The following is a 19,037-nucleotide window of genomic DNA, read 5'->3' as shown; positions in this document are numbered from 1 at the left end:
TTGACCACAAAAAACTTTTTTTTTTTTTTTTCTCTCAGGTGCAACATTCCAACCAATCCCAACAGCCTGGAATCGGGAAATTCCAAAGATTCCGTTTGTGGCACGCCTTGATCCAAAGGACAGCAGGAAAAGGTTTCGAATCCTCAGCACACGGCAGCTCCTTTTCCAGCCTGATTTTCCCACAATTCAAAAAACCTCAGGAATGGGAGGTGAAGAATCCCAAACTGGGGGTGGATTGTACCAGCAGGATGACTCGGAGTTAAAACTGGGACTGCACAACACAGAGACCGGGTCGGAATCCACGGATATCGAAAAATTGTGGGATTTAGATCTTTAAGGTTCAAAAATTTTCCAGATTTGTTTATTCCCACACCAGTTTTGTTCTGGATTAGGGACCAGGAGAGAGTCAGGTTGCGCAGGGAGCTGGAAAATAATTTGATTTACAAGATTCCCATCCTTCAGGACTAACGAACAAGGCAAAATTTCGGGAACTGTGGTGATTCCAGGTGGGATCAAACAAGGCCAGGACTCAAAACCAACGAGGTTTCCAAGGAATCTGGGTTTCCTTGGACAAACTTTGTGGTTTTATGACATCCTGGATGGATGTCCTGGAATTCCACTGACTTTCCCAATCCAAGGAAAATCAAGACTGCTTTCTCCTGGATATTTTCTCCACGCTGGACGCCATCCTATAAATCCATGGGATTAATGGAATACTGAGTTCTGGCTCCGGGTGGAGGATTGAAGCCGCCTGTTTTCTGATTGTGGGGTTTTTCTTCAAAAATATTCCAAACATATTCCAAAAAATATTCCAAACATATTCCAAAAAATATTCCAAACATAATCCAAAAACTTTTCTGGGAAAACTGTGCCTTGGCCTCACCACCCTCACAGGGAGGAATTTCTCCCAGGTGTGGAATCTTTTCCTTCCCCTTTTTTCAAGATAAATCAAGGAATTTTTATTTGTTTTATTTTTATTTATATTTATTTATATTTATTTTGTTTTATTGCATTTTATTGCATTATATATATTTTATTTTTATTATTTATATTTTTATTATATATTTATATTTATATTATATATATATTTTATTTATATATTTTTATATATATATATTTTATTGCATCTTATAACTTTTTTTAAATAGATATCATGATTTAATTAATCAACAAATTGCCATCAAAAAATTTTCCATTACGAAACCAGGAAAAGCTTTGCCCCAAAAACTCAACCACCTCCTCCCACTCCAAAAATAAACAGAACAATCCCAAACTAAGCTTGGAATTTCCATGACAAAAAGGAAGAAAACCAGGATAACCCTGACCAAAAAAAACCCACCCAACACCATTCCTAGGGAAAAAGAAATCCCAAACCGAACATGATTTTTTCCCACCACTGGGATTTCCCTTTTTTCCCCTGAATTTTTGGTCCGTGGAACCCTTTTTCCCACTAAACCCTGGTGGAACAGGGAATGTTTTCCCACGGGAGGATGAGGAGGAACAGCTCGATGGAAGATGACTCAGGAAGCGAGATGGGATTTTCCTGATGTTTTTCCCGAGCTCCAACCCCCTCTGGAAAACGCAAATCTCGGCTTCCAGCGACCATAAATCCGAGGACAAAGGTTGATCCCAACCCCATTCCCGAGGGAGCCGTTGGGTCCTTCCCTGCTCAGGTACGGAATTCCCCGTTGGGAAAAAAAATATCCCTGGATTAACCAGGATTAATTAATTGAACTGGGATAAATTAATTTAGCAGGAATAGATTAATTGTTTTCATGGTTTGGGAGGAATGCTGGGCGTAACCAGACTTTCCTTGTGGGAATTCCTCTCCCAAGGGATTATCTGTGATTTGAGACATGGAGGAAAACACAGGAAATCCTAGGAAACCGAGATTAAATCTCAATTAAATCCCAGTTTGCTGATCAATTTGAGCATTTATATTCACCCAGAGCAGGAAATCCTCAGAGCCAGATCCATAAAATCACGGAATTCCCTTTAACACAGCAGGATCAAGATCCTGCTGCTCCTGGGAATCTGTTGGTTGTTGGAATTTTTTACCATATAAAATTATAAATCAAAATATTATATTGAAATATAAAATTAAATTATTATATTTATTATGATAAAATATATGTCATATCATTATAGTTATATATATATATAAATATAATTATTACATTACATATTATTACACTATAAACCAACTGTAATTATTATAAATTATTATTAACTATTAAAGTATAATAATTATATTGTATATTAATTATTAAATAAATATTATTATATAGTTATACATAAATTATTTTCTTATATAATAAATACAGTAATTCTAATAAAATAATAATATATATAATTTATGTCTTTTAAATACTTCTTTTAAATATCATTTATTTCTTTTAAAATTTCTTTTAAATAAATTTTTTTAAAAATATATATCAAAATAACAAAATACAATTACAAAACACATTAAATTATAATATCAAAATATAATCCAAATACATCAAAATATATCAAAATAAAGTGTTAAAATATAATATCAAATATCATCCCGAAATACAGCATGAGAATATAAAACTTAATATAATATAAAAATATAGTCCTAAAATAGAATATTAAAAATAATCTTGAAATATAACTTTAGAAATAGAGTATTTAAAATATATAAGAATATTGTATTGAAATATAATATTAAAGTATGATACCAAAATAATATCAGAATAAAACCTCAAAGCATTAGAAAAAGCTTATATAAAATCTAATAGCAAAATGTAATAGCAAAATCAATTATTGAAGATTAAAATATGCCAAATCACAGTATTAAAATATAATATTAAAATATATCAAAATACAACATTGAAATGTAATATCCAAATATAATAATATTAGATTAAATTAATACTACAATATTAATACTTGAATGGAATGTGGAGGTGTATTATAAAAGATGGCATCGAAATATAATAGCAAATACAATAATACAATAATACAGTATTAATATAATATTCTTAAAATAATATAATTATAATATAAAATGTGGTATCAAAATACAATGTTAAAATACAAAATTAAAATATAATATCCAAAAAATTCAATAAGAATTTATTATTCTATTAAGAGGAAAATATAAAATTAAAATATTAACTCAAAGTACAATATTAAAGTATATTATCAAAATATGATACAATTCTAAATTAACATTATAATATTCATGATTGAATATGTTACCATATAAAATATGGTATCAAAGTACAATGTTAAAATTTAATATTAAAATATAACAATATAATATTAAAATACACTATTTTGATCTTAATATTATATCTTTTATAATTGAATACAATTTAAACATGTAAGATATGGTATTAAAATATATTAAAACATAACATTAAAATCTAATTAAAAGAGAAAATATTTAAATATATCCAAATAGAATTATGATATTTATAATTTAATAAAATGCATGTTATAAATACATATCAAAATATATGAATATCTAAATATAATATCCAAATATAATAAAACAATATTAAATTCATTTAATAAAAACGTTATAATGTCATAAAAATATTGTATCAAACCATTATATAAAAATATAATATTGAAATATTATATATGAATATAATACATTATCAAATTAATGTTATAATATTAATAATTTTATATAATTTTAATGTATAATATTAAAAATTTAATCGAAATATAATGTCAAAATACACTTTTAAAATTAATATTTAAATATAATCCCAAAATCCAATATAAAAATCCGATATCAGAATCTGATATCAAAGTAACATCAAAACCCCACCAAAGTCTGATACCAAAATAACCTCCAAAGATCCCACGAAACGCTTGGAATTCCTCAGTGACGGGGAATGAGGAATCTCTGGAAATCTCTTTAAAACCATGGAAGGATTTAATGGATGGATTTAAATGGCATGTGGATCCGCGGGAAGGAAAATCCCGTTTTCCATGGGATTTCACTGGATGTTTCTCTCTGAGTTTTCCTCTCTCCCTTCTTTCCTTGTTTCCCACCTGGAAGAGCCCGAGGGACTCTCACGGGATTGTCCATGGATTCCCGGCTCTGGTGGCTGGTGCTGCTCCCAGTCCTGGCTGCAGGTGAGGGCAATTCCATTTGGGATCTGTTCCCATGAAATGGCCAATTCCTGCTCCGAAACATGAATTAAAACCTAAAGAGGATGTGGGATTCAACTTGGAAAAGGTTCCTTTTCCAGAGGGTGGAGCAGCTGGCATTCCGGAGCTCACGGAGCACTGGGACAGCGTTCCCAGGGATTGTTGGGATTGTCCAGGGGTTGGACTTGGATCCTCTTCCAGCTCAGGGTATTCCATGATTTTATCACCCGCATCCAAATCCCGTGCCGGGAGAGCCTCTGGGAATGGGGATGTCCAAGGAACACCTCGTGTATCCTTGGGAATCTGAGAGCTTCCACATCTGGCCATGTAGGGATGAATTCTACACCCTGGGGCATCCCAAACCTTCCTGGGGCGGGCAGTTCCCACCTGGAATTTTCTGGAGGTAAATCCCAGGTTTGAAGCTTCTATTTTGGATAGAATTTGCTGTTTCCATCTATTTTTTCCCAGGCTTTCCCAATGCTTTAACAGCCAAGAAATTGAATTATTGTTCAAAATGTCAAAGGATAAACCCACAAGCACCACATCCCCATTCTTTTTGTTTTCCTGTGGAATCCTCTCCTGTTGAGGATCCAGGTCCCGATGAAATTCCACGGAAAACACATCGCAGAAAACCAGAACCAAGCCCCATTTTACCCTGAAACAGGTGGATTCCTTGGCCCTCCCAAAACTCGCATCCTTGGAATCATCGGGGATAGGGTGGTCCTGCCCTGCCAGGTGAGATCCACACCAATTCCCGAGGATTTCTCCGTCCGCTGGACATTCCGCGGCCAATCCCAGCGGATCCCCGTGAGCAGCTACAGCGGAAAGGGCCGGAGAGAGGAGCCCAGCGAGCGATACTGGGGCCGGACGGAATTTTTCCACGGGGAATTCCGAGCTGGGAACGTGTCCCTGCTCCTGAGGGACGTCCGCAGCTCCGACCAGGGATCCTACAGCTGCGAGGTGTCATTCCAGGATGTGTCCCAGGAAGTCTTGATGGAGCTGGAAGTGGCAGGTTGGTGCTGTTCCCTCTTTTTCCTTCACTGCACAAAACTGGGTGAATATTCAAAATATTGTTAAACATTTTAACTTTTTTTTTTTTCCTTTTACGGTTATTAATTAAATAATATAAAAAGAATTTGTTTCATATTTTACATGCAATAATTTATATTTTTTAATCATTGATTTTTATTTTTATATTTTTTTGTAGTATTTATATTCAACGTCTTACATGTTGTATATCACATGTATAACACACGTTGTATAATATGAATATTAATATATTATTATTTTTATAATTATATATTATTAATTATTATTATAATATTTATAAATTGTATATTAATATCTATTAATGTATTGATATTTATATAAGATATAATATATAAATATATAAATATATATAAACACATTATATAAATGTTGATATAATTTACATCTTTATATAATAATAAATATTATTGTATTTTATTATATAAATATCATATATAATTATATATTACATTTATATAATTTTATCTATATTTATAAAATAAATATATTTTATATATTTTATATATAAAATATATTTATATATATTATATATTTTATATATATATATATATATACAGTATAGGCCTGTCTGCACAAACCAGTCTTTGAAATAGGTCGTGATATTAAAAGCTGAAGTCCTTGAAACCTTCCTGCAGAAGAGAGAGTAAAGAAAAACAATATCCTTGTGTATAAGAGAAAGAATGTAAACCTGTGTGTATTAGCCAATGGTAACTTGCATTAGCTCGCAGAGCCTGTAGAACCCTATAAAAGCGTGCTAAAAATAGAAATAAACAGCATTCACTTTTACTTCTATGAAGAGTGGTGAAAAAGCTGTCCGTCTCTCAATATAATATATATATAATAATATATATAAATATATATATATGTATTTATATATATATATAAATTTTATTAAATAAATTAATTCTTTACATATTATATAATTATATAATGATATATTATCATTGACTTTTATATTACAAAATTATATTAAATTAATTGTATTATTATATTAAATATATTAATATATTATAAAATGATATTATATAAGGTATGATATATGATATTATATTATATGATCTATAGTGTACTTGTATTAATGCATTTATAAATATTAATTCATTTATTAATATATTACTCATATATTAATTAATGCATTTATAAATGTATTTATAAATTTTATATTAACTATATATTATTGATTTTATATTAATTATTATATTTTATGTTAATATTTATATTAATTATATAGGTTTTATATTAATATTATTTATAGTGTTTATATTTTATATAAATAATTATATTAATTTTAATTTATATTTATTATATTATAAGATAATTATATTTATATATTAATGGATTTATAAATATATTACAGTATATGTTATATATCATATATATAATCTATAAGAAAATAAATATAAGTAGTATATTCTTTTTTACATTAATATATATCTGTGTTTATAGGTCTATATATCATGGTTTATAGCTGTATTTTTATCTTTCATACTTTTACATTTTATGTATTTGTTTCTACAACTTTTATATTTCACACATTCCCCAAAATCCTGGGAAATTCCAGTCCCAAATCCATCCCAGAACTGCCCCCACCCCTCCACCCGTTTCCAGATTCTCCATTAAATCCTTCATTCCCAAGGACATTCTTGGATCCATCGACCGCTGAGAACCTCCAGACCCCATGGATCAAATCCTGGAAATTCCTCTGAGATTTTCCAACTCCTGGGCAAAAAAACTGAGTTCCAGAAAAGCCCAATTGAATAGAATTGAAATGGAAAATTCCTGGTTTTCCACAGCTGTTAGAGAACCTCCGTCTTTGATCCCACAACGGCAACTCCTCAATGAACAGAACAGTCGGTTTCCAGAAAACCCAAATTTAATGGAATTAAGTGGAAAATTCCTCTTCTTTTCCACTGAGGTTCCGTCCATCATCCTTTGGTGGCAACTCCTCGATGAATAGAATCACTGAGTTCCAGAAAACCCAAATTTAACTGGATTGAAATGGAAAATTCCTCCGGCTCTCCACAGACGATCACATCCGTGATCGTGTGGTGACAGCACCTCAATGAACGGGACCCTTCCGTTCCAGAAAACCCAAATTTAAAGGAATTAAAATGGAAATCCTTCTGGTTTTCCACAGCCATTGGCACCGTCCATGATCCTGCAGAGCCCCCAGGAATTAGACCTGGGCAGGTCCTCGGAGAACAGAACTGTTGAATTGCAAAAATCACAATTTAACAGGAATAAAAGGGAAAATTTTCCCATTTTTCCACAGCCCTTGGAGAGTTCCATCCATCATCCTTTGGCGGCAACTCCTCAATGAACAGAATTGTTGAGTTCCAAAAAGCCCAAATTTAATGGGTTTGAAATGGAAAAATCCTTTGTTTTTTCACAGCCATTGGAGAGTTCCATCCATCATCCTTTGGCGGCAACTCTCAATGAACGGAATCGTTGATTTCAAAAAAAACCCCCGATTTTAACGTTAGGATTAAACCTGAAAATTCCTGTTTTTCCACAGCCATTGGAGAGGTTCCATCCATGATCCTGCGGCAGCAAGTCCTCAATGAATGGAATTGTTGAGTTCCAAAAAGTCCAAATTTAATGGGATTGAAATGGAAAATTCCTCTGTTTTTCCACAGCCATTGGAGAGTTCCATCCATCATCCTTTGACGGCAACTCCTCAACGAACAAAATCGCTGATTTCCAAAAAAACCCGATTTAACATTAGGATTAAACCTGAAAATTCCTGGTTTTCCACAGCCACTGGAGAATCTCCATTCGTGATCCTTTGGCGGCAACTGCTCAATGAACAGAAATGTTGAGTTCCAAAAAGCCCAAATTTAACGGGATTAAAATGGAAAATTCCTGTTTTTCCACAGCCACTGGAGAGGTTCCATCCATGATCCATTGGCAGCAACTCCTCACCGAACGGAATTGTTGATTTCAAAAAAAACCCCGATTTAACGTTAGGATTAAAATGGAAAATTCCTGTTTTTCCACAGCCATTGGAGAATCTCCATCCGTGATCCTGCGGCAGCAGCTCCTCACCGAATGGAATCATTGATTTCCAAAAAAACCCCAATTTTAACATTAGGATTAAAATGGAAAATTCCTGGTTTTCCACAGCCACTGGAGAGGTTCCATCCATGATCCTTTGGCAGCAACTCCTCAATGAACAGAATTGTTGAGTTCCAAAAAGCCCAAATTTAATGGGTTTGAAATGGAAAAATCCTTTGTTTTTTCACAGCCATTGGAGAGGTTCCATCCATGATCCTGCGGCAGCAACTGCTCCACGAATGGAATTGTTGAGTTCCAAAACATCCCAAATTTTATGGGATTGAAATGGAAAATTCCTCTGTTTTTCCACAGCCATTGGAGAGGTTCCATCCATGATCCTGCGGCAGCAACTGCTCCACGAATGGAATTGTTGAGTTCCAAAACATCCCAAATTTTATGGGATTGAAATGGAAAATTCCTCTGTTTTTCCACAGCCATTGGAGAGGTTCCATCCATGATCCTGCGGCAGCAGCTCCTCACCGAACGGAATTGTTGATTTCCAAAAAACCCCAATTTAACATTAGGATTAAAAGGGAAAATTCCTCTGTTTTTCCACAGCCATTGGAGAATCTCCATCCGTGATCCTGCGGCAGCAACTCTCAATGAACGGAATCGTTGATTTCCAAAAAACCCCCGATTTTAACGTTAGGATTAAACCTGAAAATTCCTGTTTTTCCACAGCCACTGGAGAGGTTCCATCCATGATCCTGCGGCAGCAAGTCCTCAATGAATGGAATTGTTGAGTTCCAAAAAGCCCAAATTTAATGGGATTGAAATGGAAAATTCCTCTGTTTTTCCACAGCCATTGGAGAATCTCCATCCATCACCCTTTGACGGCAACTCCTCAACGAACAAAATCGCTGATTTCCAAAAAAACCCGATTTAACATTAGGATTAAACCTGAAAATTCCTGGTTTTCCACAGCCACTGGAGAATCTCCATTCGTGATCCTTTGGCGGCAACTCCTCAATGAACAGATTTGTTGAGTTCCAAAAAGCCGAAATTTAATGGGATTGAAATGGAAAAATCCTCTGTTTTTCCACAGCCATTGGAGAGGTTCCATCCATGATCCTGCGGCAGCAGCTCCTCACCGAACGGAATTGTTGATTTCCAAAAAACCCCAATTTAACATTAGGATTAAAAGGGAAAATTCCTGTTTTTCCACAGCCATTGGAGAATCTCCATCCGTGATCCTGCGGCAGCAACTCCTCAACAAACGGAATCGTTGATTTCCAAAAAAACACCGATTTTAACGTTAGGATTAAACCTGAAAATTCCTGTTTTTCCACAGCCACTGGAGAGGTTCCATCCATGATCCTGCGGCAGCAAGTCCTCAATGAATGGAATTGTTGAGTTCCAAAAAGCCCAAATTTAATGGGATTGAAATGGAAAATTCCTCTGTTTTTCCACAGCCATTGGAGAGTTCCATCCATCACCCTTTGACGGCAACTCCTCAACGAACAAAATCGCTGATTTCCAAAAAAACCCGATTTAACATTAGGATTAAACCTGAAAATTCCTGTTTTTCCACAGCCACTGGAGAATCTCCATTCGTGATCCTGCGGCAGCAACTCCTCAACAAACGGAATCGTTGATTTCCAAAAAAACACCAATTTTAACGTTAGGATTAAACCTGAAAATTCCTGTTTTTCCACAGCCATTGGAGAATCTCCATCGGTGCTCCTGCGGAGCCCCGGGAAGCAGAGCCTGGGCGTTTCCTGCCGTGCCTCCGGGTGGTTCCCGCGGCCGCAGCTGCTCTGGCTGGACGGACGCGGCGAGGTCCGGCCGGAGCCGATGACCACCACGGCCGAGGTGATGCCTGGGGGACTCTTCAACGTCGAGGCTTCCATGAGGATCCAGCAGGGATCCGACCTGGAGATCTCCTGCCGGGTCCTCAACCGCCGGCTCAACGCCTCCCGCGAGTCCCGGATCCGCATCCATGGTGGGAAACAATTCCCGGGAAAAATTCCTGCGGGAGCTGCTCTGCTCCTGCTTTAATTTGATTTTTCCTAATTAGTTGAGTGAAAAGGGTCGGCTCTGCTCCTGCTTTAATTTGATTTTTCCTAATTAGTTGAGTGAAAAGGGTCGGAAGGCTTTAATTTTATTGCTTAGCGTATATTGGATTTTTAAATTTAATTTAATTTTATTTAATTTAAAATTTATTTTGTATTATTTTGGTTTGGTAATTAGCAGCTCTTACCAAGGTCTTTTATTGATTATCATTTATTGATGTTTTAATTTAATTTAATTCAATTTAATTTAATTCAATTTAATTTAATTTAATTTAGTTCAATTTAATTAAATTTAAAATTTATTTTCTTTTATTCTATTTTGGTTTTGCTAATTAGCAGCTCTCATCAAAGCCTTTAATTTCATTTGTTATCATTTAATGATTGATTGACTAATTGAATTTGATTTTTGTAATTAGCCTGTCCAGTTGCATCTGAAGGGTTGGAATCACTAATTTTATGGATTAGCATTTGATAATTGGTTTATTTAATTTAATTTTTTGCTAAAGAGCAGCTTCAGTTGAATTCAAATGGTTCGGAGTCACTCATTTTATTGATTACCACTGATTGCTTGATTGTTTTAATTTAATTCTTACTAATTAACAATTCTTTTGAAAATCTTTAATTTTATTGATTATCATTGACTAACTGATTGAATTTGATTTTTGCTCATTGGTTAATTGGATGCAAAAGGTTGGAAGTCTTTAACTTTTTTGATTCTTATTTATTGATTGGTTGAGTTTATTCTATTTCATCTTTGCAAATGACCAGCTCTTGTTGAAATCCTAAATTTGATTTTATTTTTAATTTAATTTTTTTGATATTTCTATTTTATTTTCTAGTTTTATTTTTATTTTTGTATCTATTTATACCTTCATATTTTATTTTTGCATTTTATTTATTAGCAGAATTTGCCTTAATCAAATGCTTAATCATGAAATCATTATTAGAATATTTATTAATTTATGGAAATCCAAAACATTAATTAATTAGTTAATAATTTACTAATTAATTAGTACAATAGCTTACTGGAATACATAATCCTTAAAACATTATTAGAATATTTATTAATTAACAGTTTTAAATATTAATTAATAAAAATTAATAAATATTTCTGGTTTTTAAATTAATGCAATAGTTAATCCTTAATCAATTATTTAATTATTAACTCATTAATCGAATATTTAATCCTTAATGGAATATTTACTATATAAATCCTTAACAGATCATGTAAAAGCTAATGGAAAATTGAATCCTTAAATAATTAGTAAATTATTTAACCCTTAATGGAAAAATTAATTATTAAATCGTTATCAGAATAATTAATAGTTCATGGGAAATTCAAACCTTAAATAACTGAGATAATATTTAATCCTTAATAGAATATTTCATACTTAAATCATTAATTTTATATTTAATAATTAACGGGAATTAAAGCCTTAAATCATTAATAAAACATGGAATAAGTATTTTAATATCTAGGCCTGAAATCATTAATATAATATTTATTAATTATTTTATAATTATATCATTAATTGTACATTTAATGATTAATGGCAAATAATAGCCCTAAATAATTAATAAATTAATGAATAACTATTTTAATATTTAGACCTTAAATGATAGAATTGTAAATTAAATTTAGGCCTTCAATTAATAGAATATAAATATACATATTAATTATTTATTATTTATTATTAATTATTAATTATCGATCATTAATTGTTATTAATTATTAATTATTAATTATTAATTATTAAGCATTAATTATTAATTATTAATTATTAATTATTAATTATTAATCATTAATTATTAATAATATTGATTTGTGCTAATTATCAAACCTACTAATTACTAATTACTAATTATAATCAATACTCGTAATAATAAATAATAAATAATAGATACTTGATACTTTATAATTAAGGATTAATAATTAATAATTAATAATGATTAATCATTAATCATTACTTATTAATTAATAGTTATTAATTATTATTTGTTAATTATTATTAATTATTAATTATTAATTATTATTAGTAAATCGTGTTAATTATCAAACCAACTAATTACTAATTATAATCAATACTCGTAATAATAAATAATAAATAATAGATGCTTGATACTTGATACTTGATACTTGATACTTAATAATTAATAATTAATAATTAATAATTAATAATTAATAATTAATAATTAATTAAATAAATAACCTGAATTTTTTCCTCTGTTTTTCCCAGACAGTTTCTTCCCCTCCATCTCCCGGTGGCTGCAGATTTTCCTGGTGGTTTTGTTCCTGAACTTGGCCCTGATTTCCGTCGTTTTCTGCCTGCTCCAGGGTGAGTTCCGGCTCCTGTGGGAAAATCCCAAATCCCACCGGAATCCAGGGAAAAACCGGCTCGTTTCAGTGAACAACCAAACCTGGGAAAAGAAACCAAATTTCCCATCCCAAACATGAGGAAAAATGGAATTTTGTTTTTATTTTATTTTTATTTTATTTTTCCTTTTTATTTTTATTTTTACCCAGCGAGCCACAAGAGAACTGTGAATGCAGGTGAGGAAACTAATTATTAATTAATGTTCCCTAATGGCATCATTGCTATGTATTTTTATACTTTAATTATTACTTTTAATTATTATATTAATTTTTAATTTTATTATTTATTATTTATTATCACTCTCACAACGTAAAATAAAAATTATGAGTCATTAAATTTCAAAAGATAAAACATTAAATGCAAAACATTGTATGTATTAATAAAAAAATTAACTAGAAAATAACATATATGATATTTTATTAAATATTACTAAACTAGATATAGAAGTAGAAAACACTATAAAATATTGAAAATATTAAATCTATTCATTTCCAAATTAATTTAAATAAAAGCTAATTAAAGACATTAAATATATTAATATTTAATAGTTAATGAAACATCGATTGAATACTTAAGGCAACAATATCAAGTATTAAATATTAGATAATAATTAAATATAAATACAAAATTAATTTAATATAAATATAACCATAAATAGTTAAATAATATTAGTTTAAAAATCTTACAGAATTAAATAATTTAAAGTTTTCTCGATTTTCCAGGAAAGGCAAATCTGGAATTGGAGGAAGGTAAAAATCCTCTGTATTTGAAATTATTTTTTGCTGTAGTTACAAAATCTTTTACAATTTAAAAATTCTAAAATTTGTTTTCTTCCATTTATGTTTTTGATTGAGTTGCTAATTTTTTTAAATTTGATTTAATTTGATTTAATTTTTGTATTTTTTAATCAATTGAAAACTTTAAATACGTCCTAATTAAATTTTTTTTAAATTACCAATATTTTGCAGTTAGAATTTTTAAGTCATTTCTGATTTTTTACCATTAAAAAGTAATAAAATCTACTTTTATGGGGTTGATTTTTTGCAAATGTCTTTAAGTTTAAATGTAAAAACAATTAAAATATTAAAAATATAAAATCTTATTATTAAAAATAATAATCACTGAATTGCATAAACCTCATCTATTAAATAAATGAATTTCAAAGATTTCAATACTTCCATGAATTGAATATTCCAAATAATCAAAAAATGAACTTCCAGTGTGATCGAGGTTCCTGAATTGGCATTTTTGCGGGTCAAAATTCCACATTTTCTCTTCCAGAGAAAAAGAAAGTGAAGTCGGTGCTGGGTGAGTCTTTCCCTTTTTCTTTTTCCCTTTTTTTCCTTTTTCCACCTTTTTTTCCCTTTTTTCCCCACCTTTTTTCCCCTTTTTACCCCTTTTTTCCCCGTTTTTCCCCTTTTTCCCCCTTTTTTCCCCTTTCTCCCCTTTCCCTATGGACAGGAGTCTACAAACAACATTAATAATAAATATAAATGAACATTATTAAATATTAATAAATTAATAAATTAATATTTCTCCCTCTTATCCCTTTGATTCCACGTCTGGAATTCCCAGATGGAGAAAAAGCCAAGAAACGAGAAGGTAAATCCCATTTTCTTGAAATTTCGGAATTTTTTTCCCCAATTTTCCCTCCCCCTTTTTTTTCCCCCTTTTCTCCTTTCCCCCCTTTTTTTCCCCAATGCCATTCCCGCTGATATTTTCATTTTTCCATGGAATTTTTATCATCGCTCATTCCTCGCTTTTTCTTTCCAGCAAAAATCCAGTTCAAGAAACGCTTCGGTAATTAATTCCGTAAATCCGCATTTCCCCCCGAAGTTTATTCAAGATATAACGGGAATCCCGGTTATTACCCACGTTTTCCCTGGAATTCGGAGCTAATTAAGCCAGGGAGAGGAATTTCCTCCTGTTCCAAACTCGGGGGTTGTTCTGACGGGAAAAACCGGGATGGGTGGAACAGGAAAATCCAACAAAACTGACGGGAATAACCTTCCCTTTCAGGTCAGCTGAAAGCCGAGCTGGGTAAGCTTGGAAAACCGCCGGAATATCCAAATTCCTGGGATTTGGTGGGGATTAAATTGGAATTCTGGGGGAGGGGGAAGTATGGAATTCCTCTATAAAAGGAGAATTCCCTTTTTTTCCCTTCTTCTCGTAGATTTCTGGGAAGTGCGGAGCCACGCGGGTGAGCTGGAAGGAGCTGGAGCTCTGGGATTTTGGGATTTGGAAATTCAGGGATTCGGGGATTTGGGGTCTCAGGAATTCGGTGGCCCCTTGGATCCTCAGTGGCCACATCCCATATTCTGTGGAATGTTTGAATTCCTTGTTGAACCACCCCAGGACATGCCCACTCTGGGATTTGGGAATTTGGGGATTCGGGGACTCCAGGATTCAGAGATTCTGGGATTTGGGAATTCCAGGATTCCAAGATTCAGAGATTCTGGGATTTGGGAATTCCAGGATTCCAGGATTCCAGGATTCAGGGTTTCTGGGATTTGGGGATTTGGGGATTCCAGGATTCCAGGATTCAGAGATTCTGGGATTTGGGGATTCCAGGATTCAGGGTTTCTGGGATTCGGGGATTCCAGGATTCAGAGATTCTGGGATTTGGGGATTTGGGATTTGGGGATTCCAGGATTCAGAGATTCTGGGATTTGGGGATTTCGGGATTTGGGGTTTCTGGGATTTGGGGATTCCAGGATTCAGAGATTCTGGGATTTGGGGATTTCGGGATTTGGGGTTTCTGGGATTTGGGGATTCCAGGATTCAGAGATTCTGGGATTTGGGGATTCCAGGATTCAGAGATTCTGGGATTTGGGGATTTCAGGATTTGGGGTTTCTGGGATTTGGGGATTCCAGAATTTTGGGATTCAGGGTTTCTGGGATTTGGGGATTCGAGGTTTCTGTGATTTGGGGATTCGGGGATTCCAGGATTCAGGGTTTTTGGGATTTGGGGATTCCAGGATTCAGAGATTCTGGGACTTGGGGATTTGGGATTTGGGGATTCCAGGATTCCAGGATTCAGAGATTCTGGGATTTAGGGATTCCAGGATTCAGAGATTCTGGGATTTGGGGATTTCAGGATTTGGGGTTTCTGGGATTTCGGGATTCCAGAATTTTGGGATTCAGGGTTTCTGGGATTTGGGGATTCTGGGATGTGGGGATTTGGGGATTCCTGGATTCAGGGTTTCTGGGATTTTGGGATTCCAGGATTTTGGGATTCAGAGATTCTGGGATTTGGGGATTCCAAGATTCAGGCTTCCTGGGATTTGGGGATTTGGGGATTCCTGGATTCAGGGTTTCTGGGATTTGGGGATTCCAGGATTCAGGGTTTCTGGGCTTTGGGAATTCCAGGATTCGAGGGATCTATGATTTGGGGATTTGGGGATTCCAGTATTCAAGGATTTCTTGGGGATTGCAGATTTTGGGGTTCGGGGTTTCTGGGATTGTGGATCTTGGGATACTGGGATTCCAGGATTTGGGGGTTTTGTGATTTGGGGATGTTGATATCCAGGAATTCAAAGGTTTGTGGATTCTGGGATTTGGGGTTTCTGTGATTTGGGGATTTTGGGGATTCCAAGATTCAGAGTTTCTGGGATTTGGGGTTTCCAGGATTCGGGGTTTCTGTGATTTGTGGATTTGGGGATTCAGGGTTTCTGTGATTTTGGGATTCAGGGTTTCTGGGATTTGTGGATTTGGGGATTCAGGGTTTCTGTGATTTTGGGATTCAGGGTTTCTGGGATTTGTGGATTTGGGGATTCAGGGTTTCTGTGATTTTGGGATTCAGGGTTTCTGGGATTTGTGGATTCCAGGATTCAGGGTTTCTGTGATTTTGGGATTCAGGGTTTCTGGGATTTGTGGATTTGGGGATTCAGGGTTTCTGTGATTTTGGGATTCAGGGTTTCGGGGATTTGGGGATTTGGGGATTCAGGGTTTCTGTGATTTTGGGATTCAGGGTTTCGGGGATTTGGGGATTTGGGGATTCAGGGTTTCTGTGATTTTGGGATTCAGGGTTTCTGGGATTTGGGGATTTGGGGATTCAGGGTTTCTGTGATTTTGGGATTCAGGGTTTCTGGGATTTGTGGATTTGGGGATTCAGGGTTTCTGTGATTTTGGGATTCAGGGTTTCTGGGATTTGTGGATTCCAGGATTCAGGGTTTCTGTGATTTTGGGATTCAGGGTTTCTGTGATTTGGGGATTTGGGGATTCAGGGTTTCTGTGATTTTGGGATTCAGGGTTTCTGTGATTTGTGGATTTGGGGATTCAGGGTTTCTGTGATTTTGGGATTCAGGGTTTCTGTGATTTGTGGATTTGTGGATTCAGGGTTTCTGTGATTTTGGGATTCAGGGTTTCTGGGATTTGTGGATTTGGGGATTCAGGGTTTCTGTGATTTTGGGATTCAGGGTTTCTGTGATTTGTGGATTTGGGGATTCAGGGTTTCTGTGATTTTGGGATTCAGGGTTTCTGTGATTTTGGGATTCAGGGTTTCTGGGATTTGGCCATTCAGGGATTCCGAAATTTGCGGGTTCTGGGACTCAGGGATTCCGCAGCCCCTCAGTTCCTCAGCGGCCGCATCCCCTGCAGTCCCCGGGAATATCCCAATCCCTCACGGACCCTTCCCGCTCCCCGCAGTTCCCGTGGCGCTGGATCCCGAGCCGCGGCCCCTGGACCTCGGGGACGCGCAGGATCCGCTGCCGCTCCCGGTTCTGGTGGCGCGGGACTCGCTGGGATCCGGATACTGGGAGGTGGAGCTGGGCCGGGAGCAGCGCTGGGCTCTGGGCGTGCTGCGGAGCCTTCCCGAGGCGGATTCCCGGGATTCCCGCGGCTCCCGGCACATCTGGGCTGTGCGCGCATCCCGCGGCCAGCTGTTCTCCAGCTGCGGCCGCGCCCTCGGGGAGCAGCGCCCCGGCCTCGCCGCGCTCGGCGTCTTCCTGCAGCTGGAAAAGCGACAGCTGGAATTCTACGACGTGGAGCGGATGGATCTGCTGGCGGGGATGCCGCTGGAGGCCGGGGAGGATCATTCTGGAAAGTTCTTCCCGTTCGTATCGCGGACGGGAGAGGGGACGCCGCGGATCCGCCCGGTGCGCATCCCGGTGCCGCTGGAAATCCCCGGGGATCCCGGAGAGGCTCCGCGGGAAGAGGGAAATGGTGAAAAATTAAATGCGGGTGGTGGGAGTTAAAAAATAATCGTGGAAGTTTTGGTTTTGTTTTTTTTAAAAAAAAAAAAAGAGGGAAAGTGGGAAAAAGTAAAAAAAAAAAGGTGGGAGAGCTGGGAAAGATAAATGGAAAAGGGAAAAGGGAGTTGGCAAAAAAGAAGGGAAAAGGTGAAAAAGAAGGGGGGGACGAAAAAGGAAGAAAAAAGGAGGGAAAAGGGAAAAAAGGAGGAAAAGGAGGAAAAGGGGAAAAAAAGAAAAAGGGGGACAGGGAATAGAAGGGAAAAAGGAAAATGGGAGGGGAGAATTTGTGGCAGGAAAAGGAGTTAAAAGAGGGAATTTTCTCTAAAATTGGAGTTAGTTTGTCCTTTTTTTCCTGCTCTGTGGAATGTATGGGGTTCTTTATCCTCAAATCCGTTCAGGCTGGATTTCCTTGGATAAAATCCCCTCTTTTCACCGATTTTCCCTGGATGAAAACCCCGGGTTTTAGCGGTTTTCCCGGGAATTGCCCTCCTGGGGATTCCAGAAGCCCCCCGGGGGTTTTGGGGGGTCCCCTTTGTGTCCCCTTCCTGTCCCCCCCGCTTTGGTGACACCCCCGAAGCTCCCCCGGTCCCAACGCTTCCAGGGGGCGTGGCTTCCTCTCAGCCCCCGCCTCTTCAGAGTACTCCCACTCCCATTGGCTCTCTGAGCTGTCAGTCACTGCCCACAGCCAGCCAGAATGGCTCCTGCCGGCCCGCCCGTGTCCCGCCTCTTTACAGCATCTCGCTTTTCTATTGGCTGCCTTCGCTGTCGATCTGAGCCCACAGGGTCCCGCCCCCAGCCGGCGGTGTGGGCGGGGCCTCCCTGTAATTGACAGCGCGCTCGCCCAATGAGGGGCGGAGCCTCGCCGCCTCCCCAGCGTACGGCGGGCCGGGGGGGGGGAGAATTTGGGGAGTGGGGAAAAATTTGGGGGCCTCGGGACCCTCCGGGACCCCCCGGGATCCCCCCGGGACCCCTGAGGGGCGGGGCCGGGCCCGGCCACTCCGGCCCTTTGTGTCGGCGAGCGGCGGGCGAGGGGCCGGGAGCGGCTCGGGGGGGCTGCGGGAGGGACCCCCAGGTTTGAATGGGGGGCGGGGGGCTCTGGACACCCCGGGTTTGGTGAGTGGGGGGCAGGACCCCGTGTCTGGGGGGGCTGCGGGACCCAGGGCTGGGAGGGCTTCAAGGATGGGAGGGGTCGGGGGGGGCTCAGCGACCCCCGGTTTGGAATG

General features: G+C 36.7%; 1 protein-coding gene across 1 annotated transcript; it reads left to right on the top strand.

Moving 5' to 3' along the window:
* The first annotated feature begins 1,171 nt into the window (after positions 1 to 1,171).
* LOC111942893 (CD276 antigen homolog) lies at positions 1,172 to 17,848 on the top strand. The gene is made up of 13 exons (XM_086871643.1): positions 1,172 to 1,673; positions 4,040 to 4,116; positions 4,796 to 5,143; positions 9,893 to 10,177; positions 12,485 to 12,583; positions 12,772 to 12,798; positions 13,345 to 13,371; positions 13,904 to 13,930; positions 14,198 to 14,224; positions 14,396 to 14,422; positions 14,642 to 14,662; positions 14,796 to 14,822; positions 17,270 to 17,848. The coding sequence occupies exons 2-13, from the start codon at positions 4,068 to 4,070 to the stop codon at positions 17,815 to 17,817; spliced, it is 1,512 nt and encodes a 503-aa protein (XP_086727769.1). The 5' UTR covers positions 1,172 to 1,673; positions 4,040 to 4,067; the 3' UTR covers positions 17,818 to 17,848.
* Positions 17,849 to 19,037: the final 1,189 nt, after the last annotated feature.

This window comes from Cyanistes caeruleus, chromosome 36 (assembly GCF_971803275.1).
Source record: "Cyanistes caeruleus chromosome 36, bCyaCae1.hap1.1, whole genome shotgun sequence".
Lineage (NCBI taxonomy): Eukaryota > Metazoa > Chordata > Aves > Passeriformes > Paridae > Cyanistes > Cyanistes caeruleus.
The sequence above is the reverse complement of the archived record's forward strand: the minus strand, read 5'-3'. Positions and strand labels throughout refer to the sequence as shown.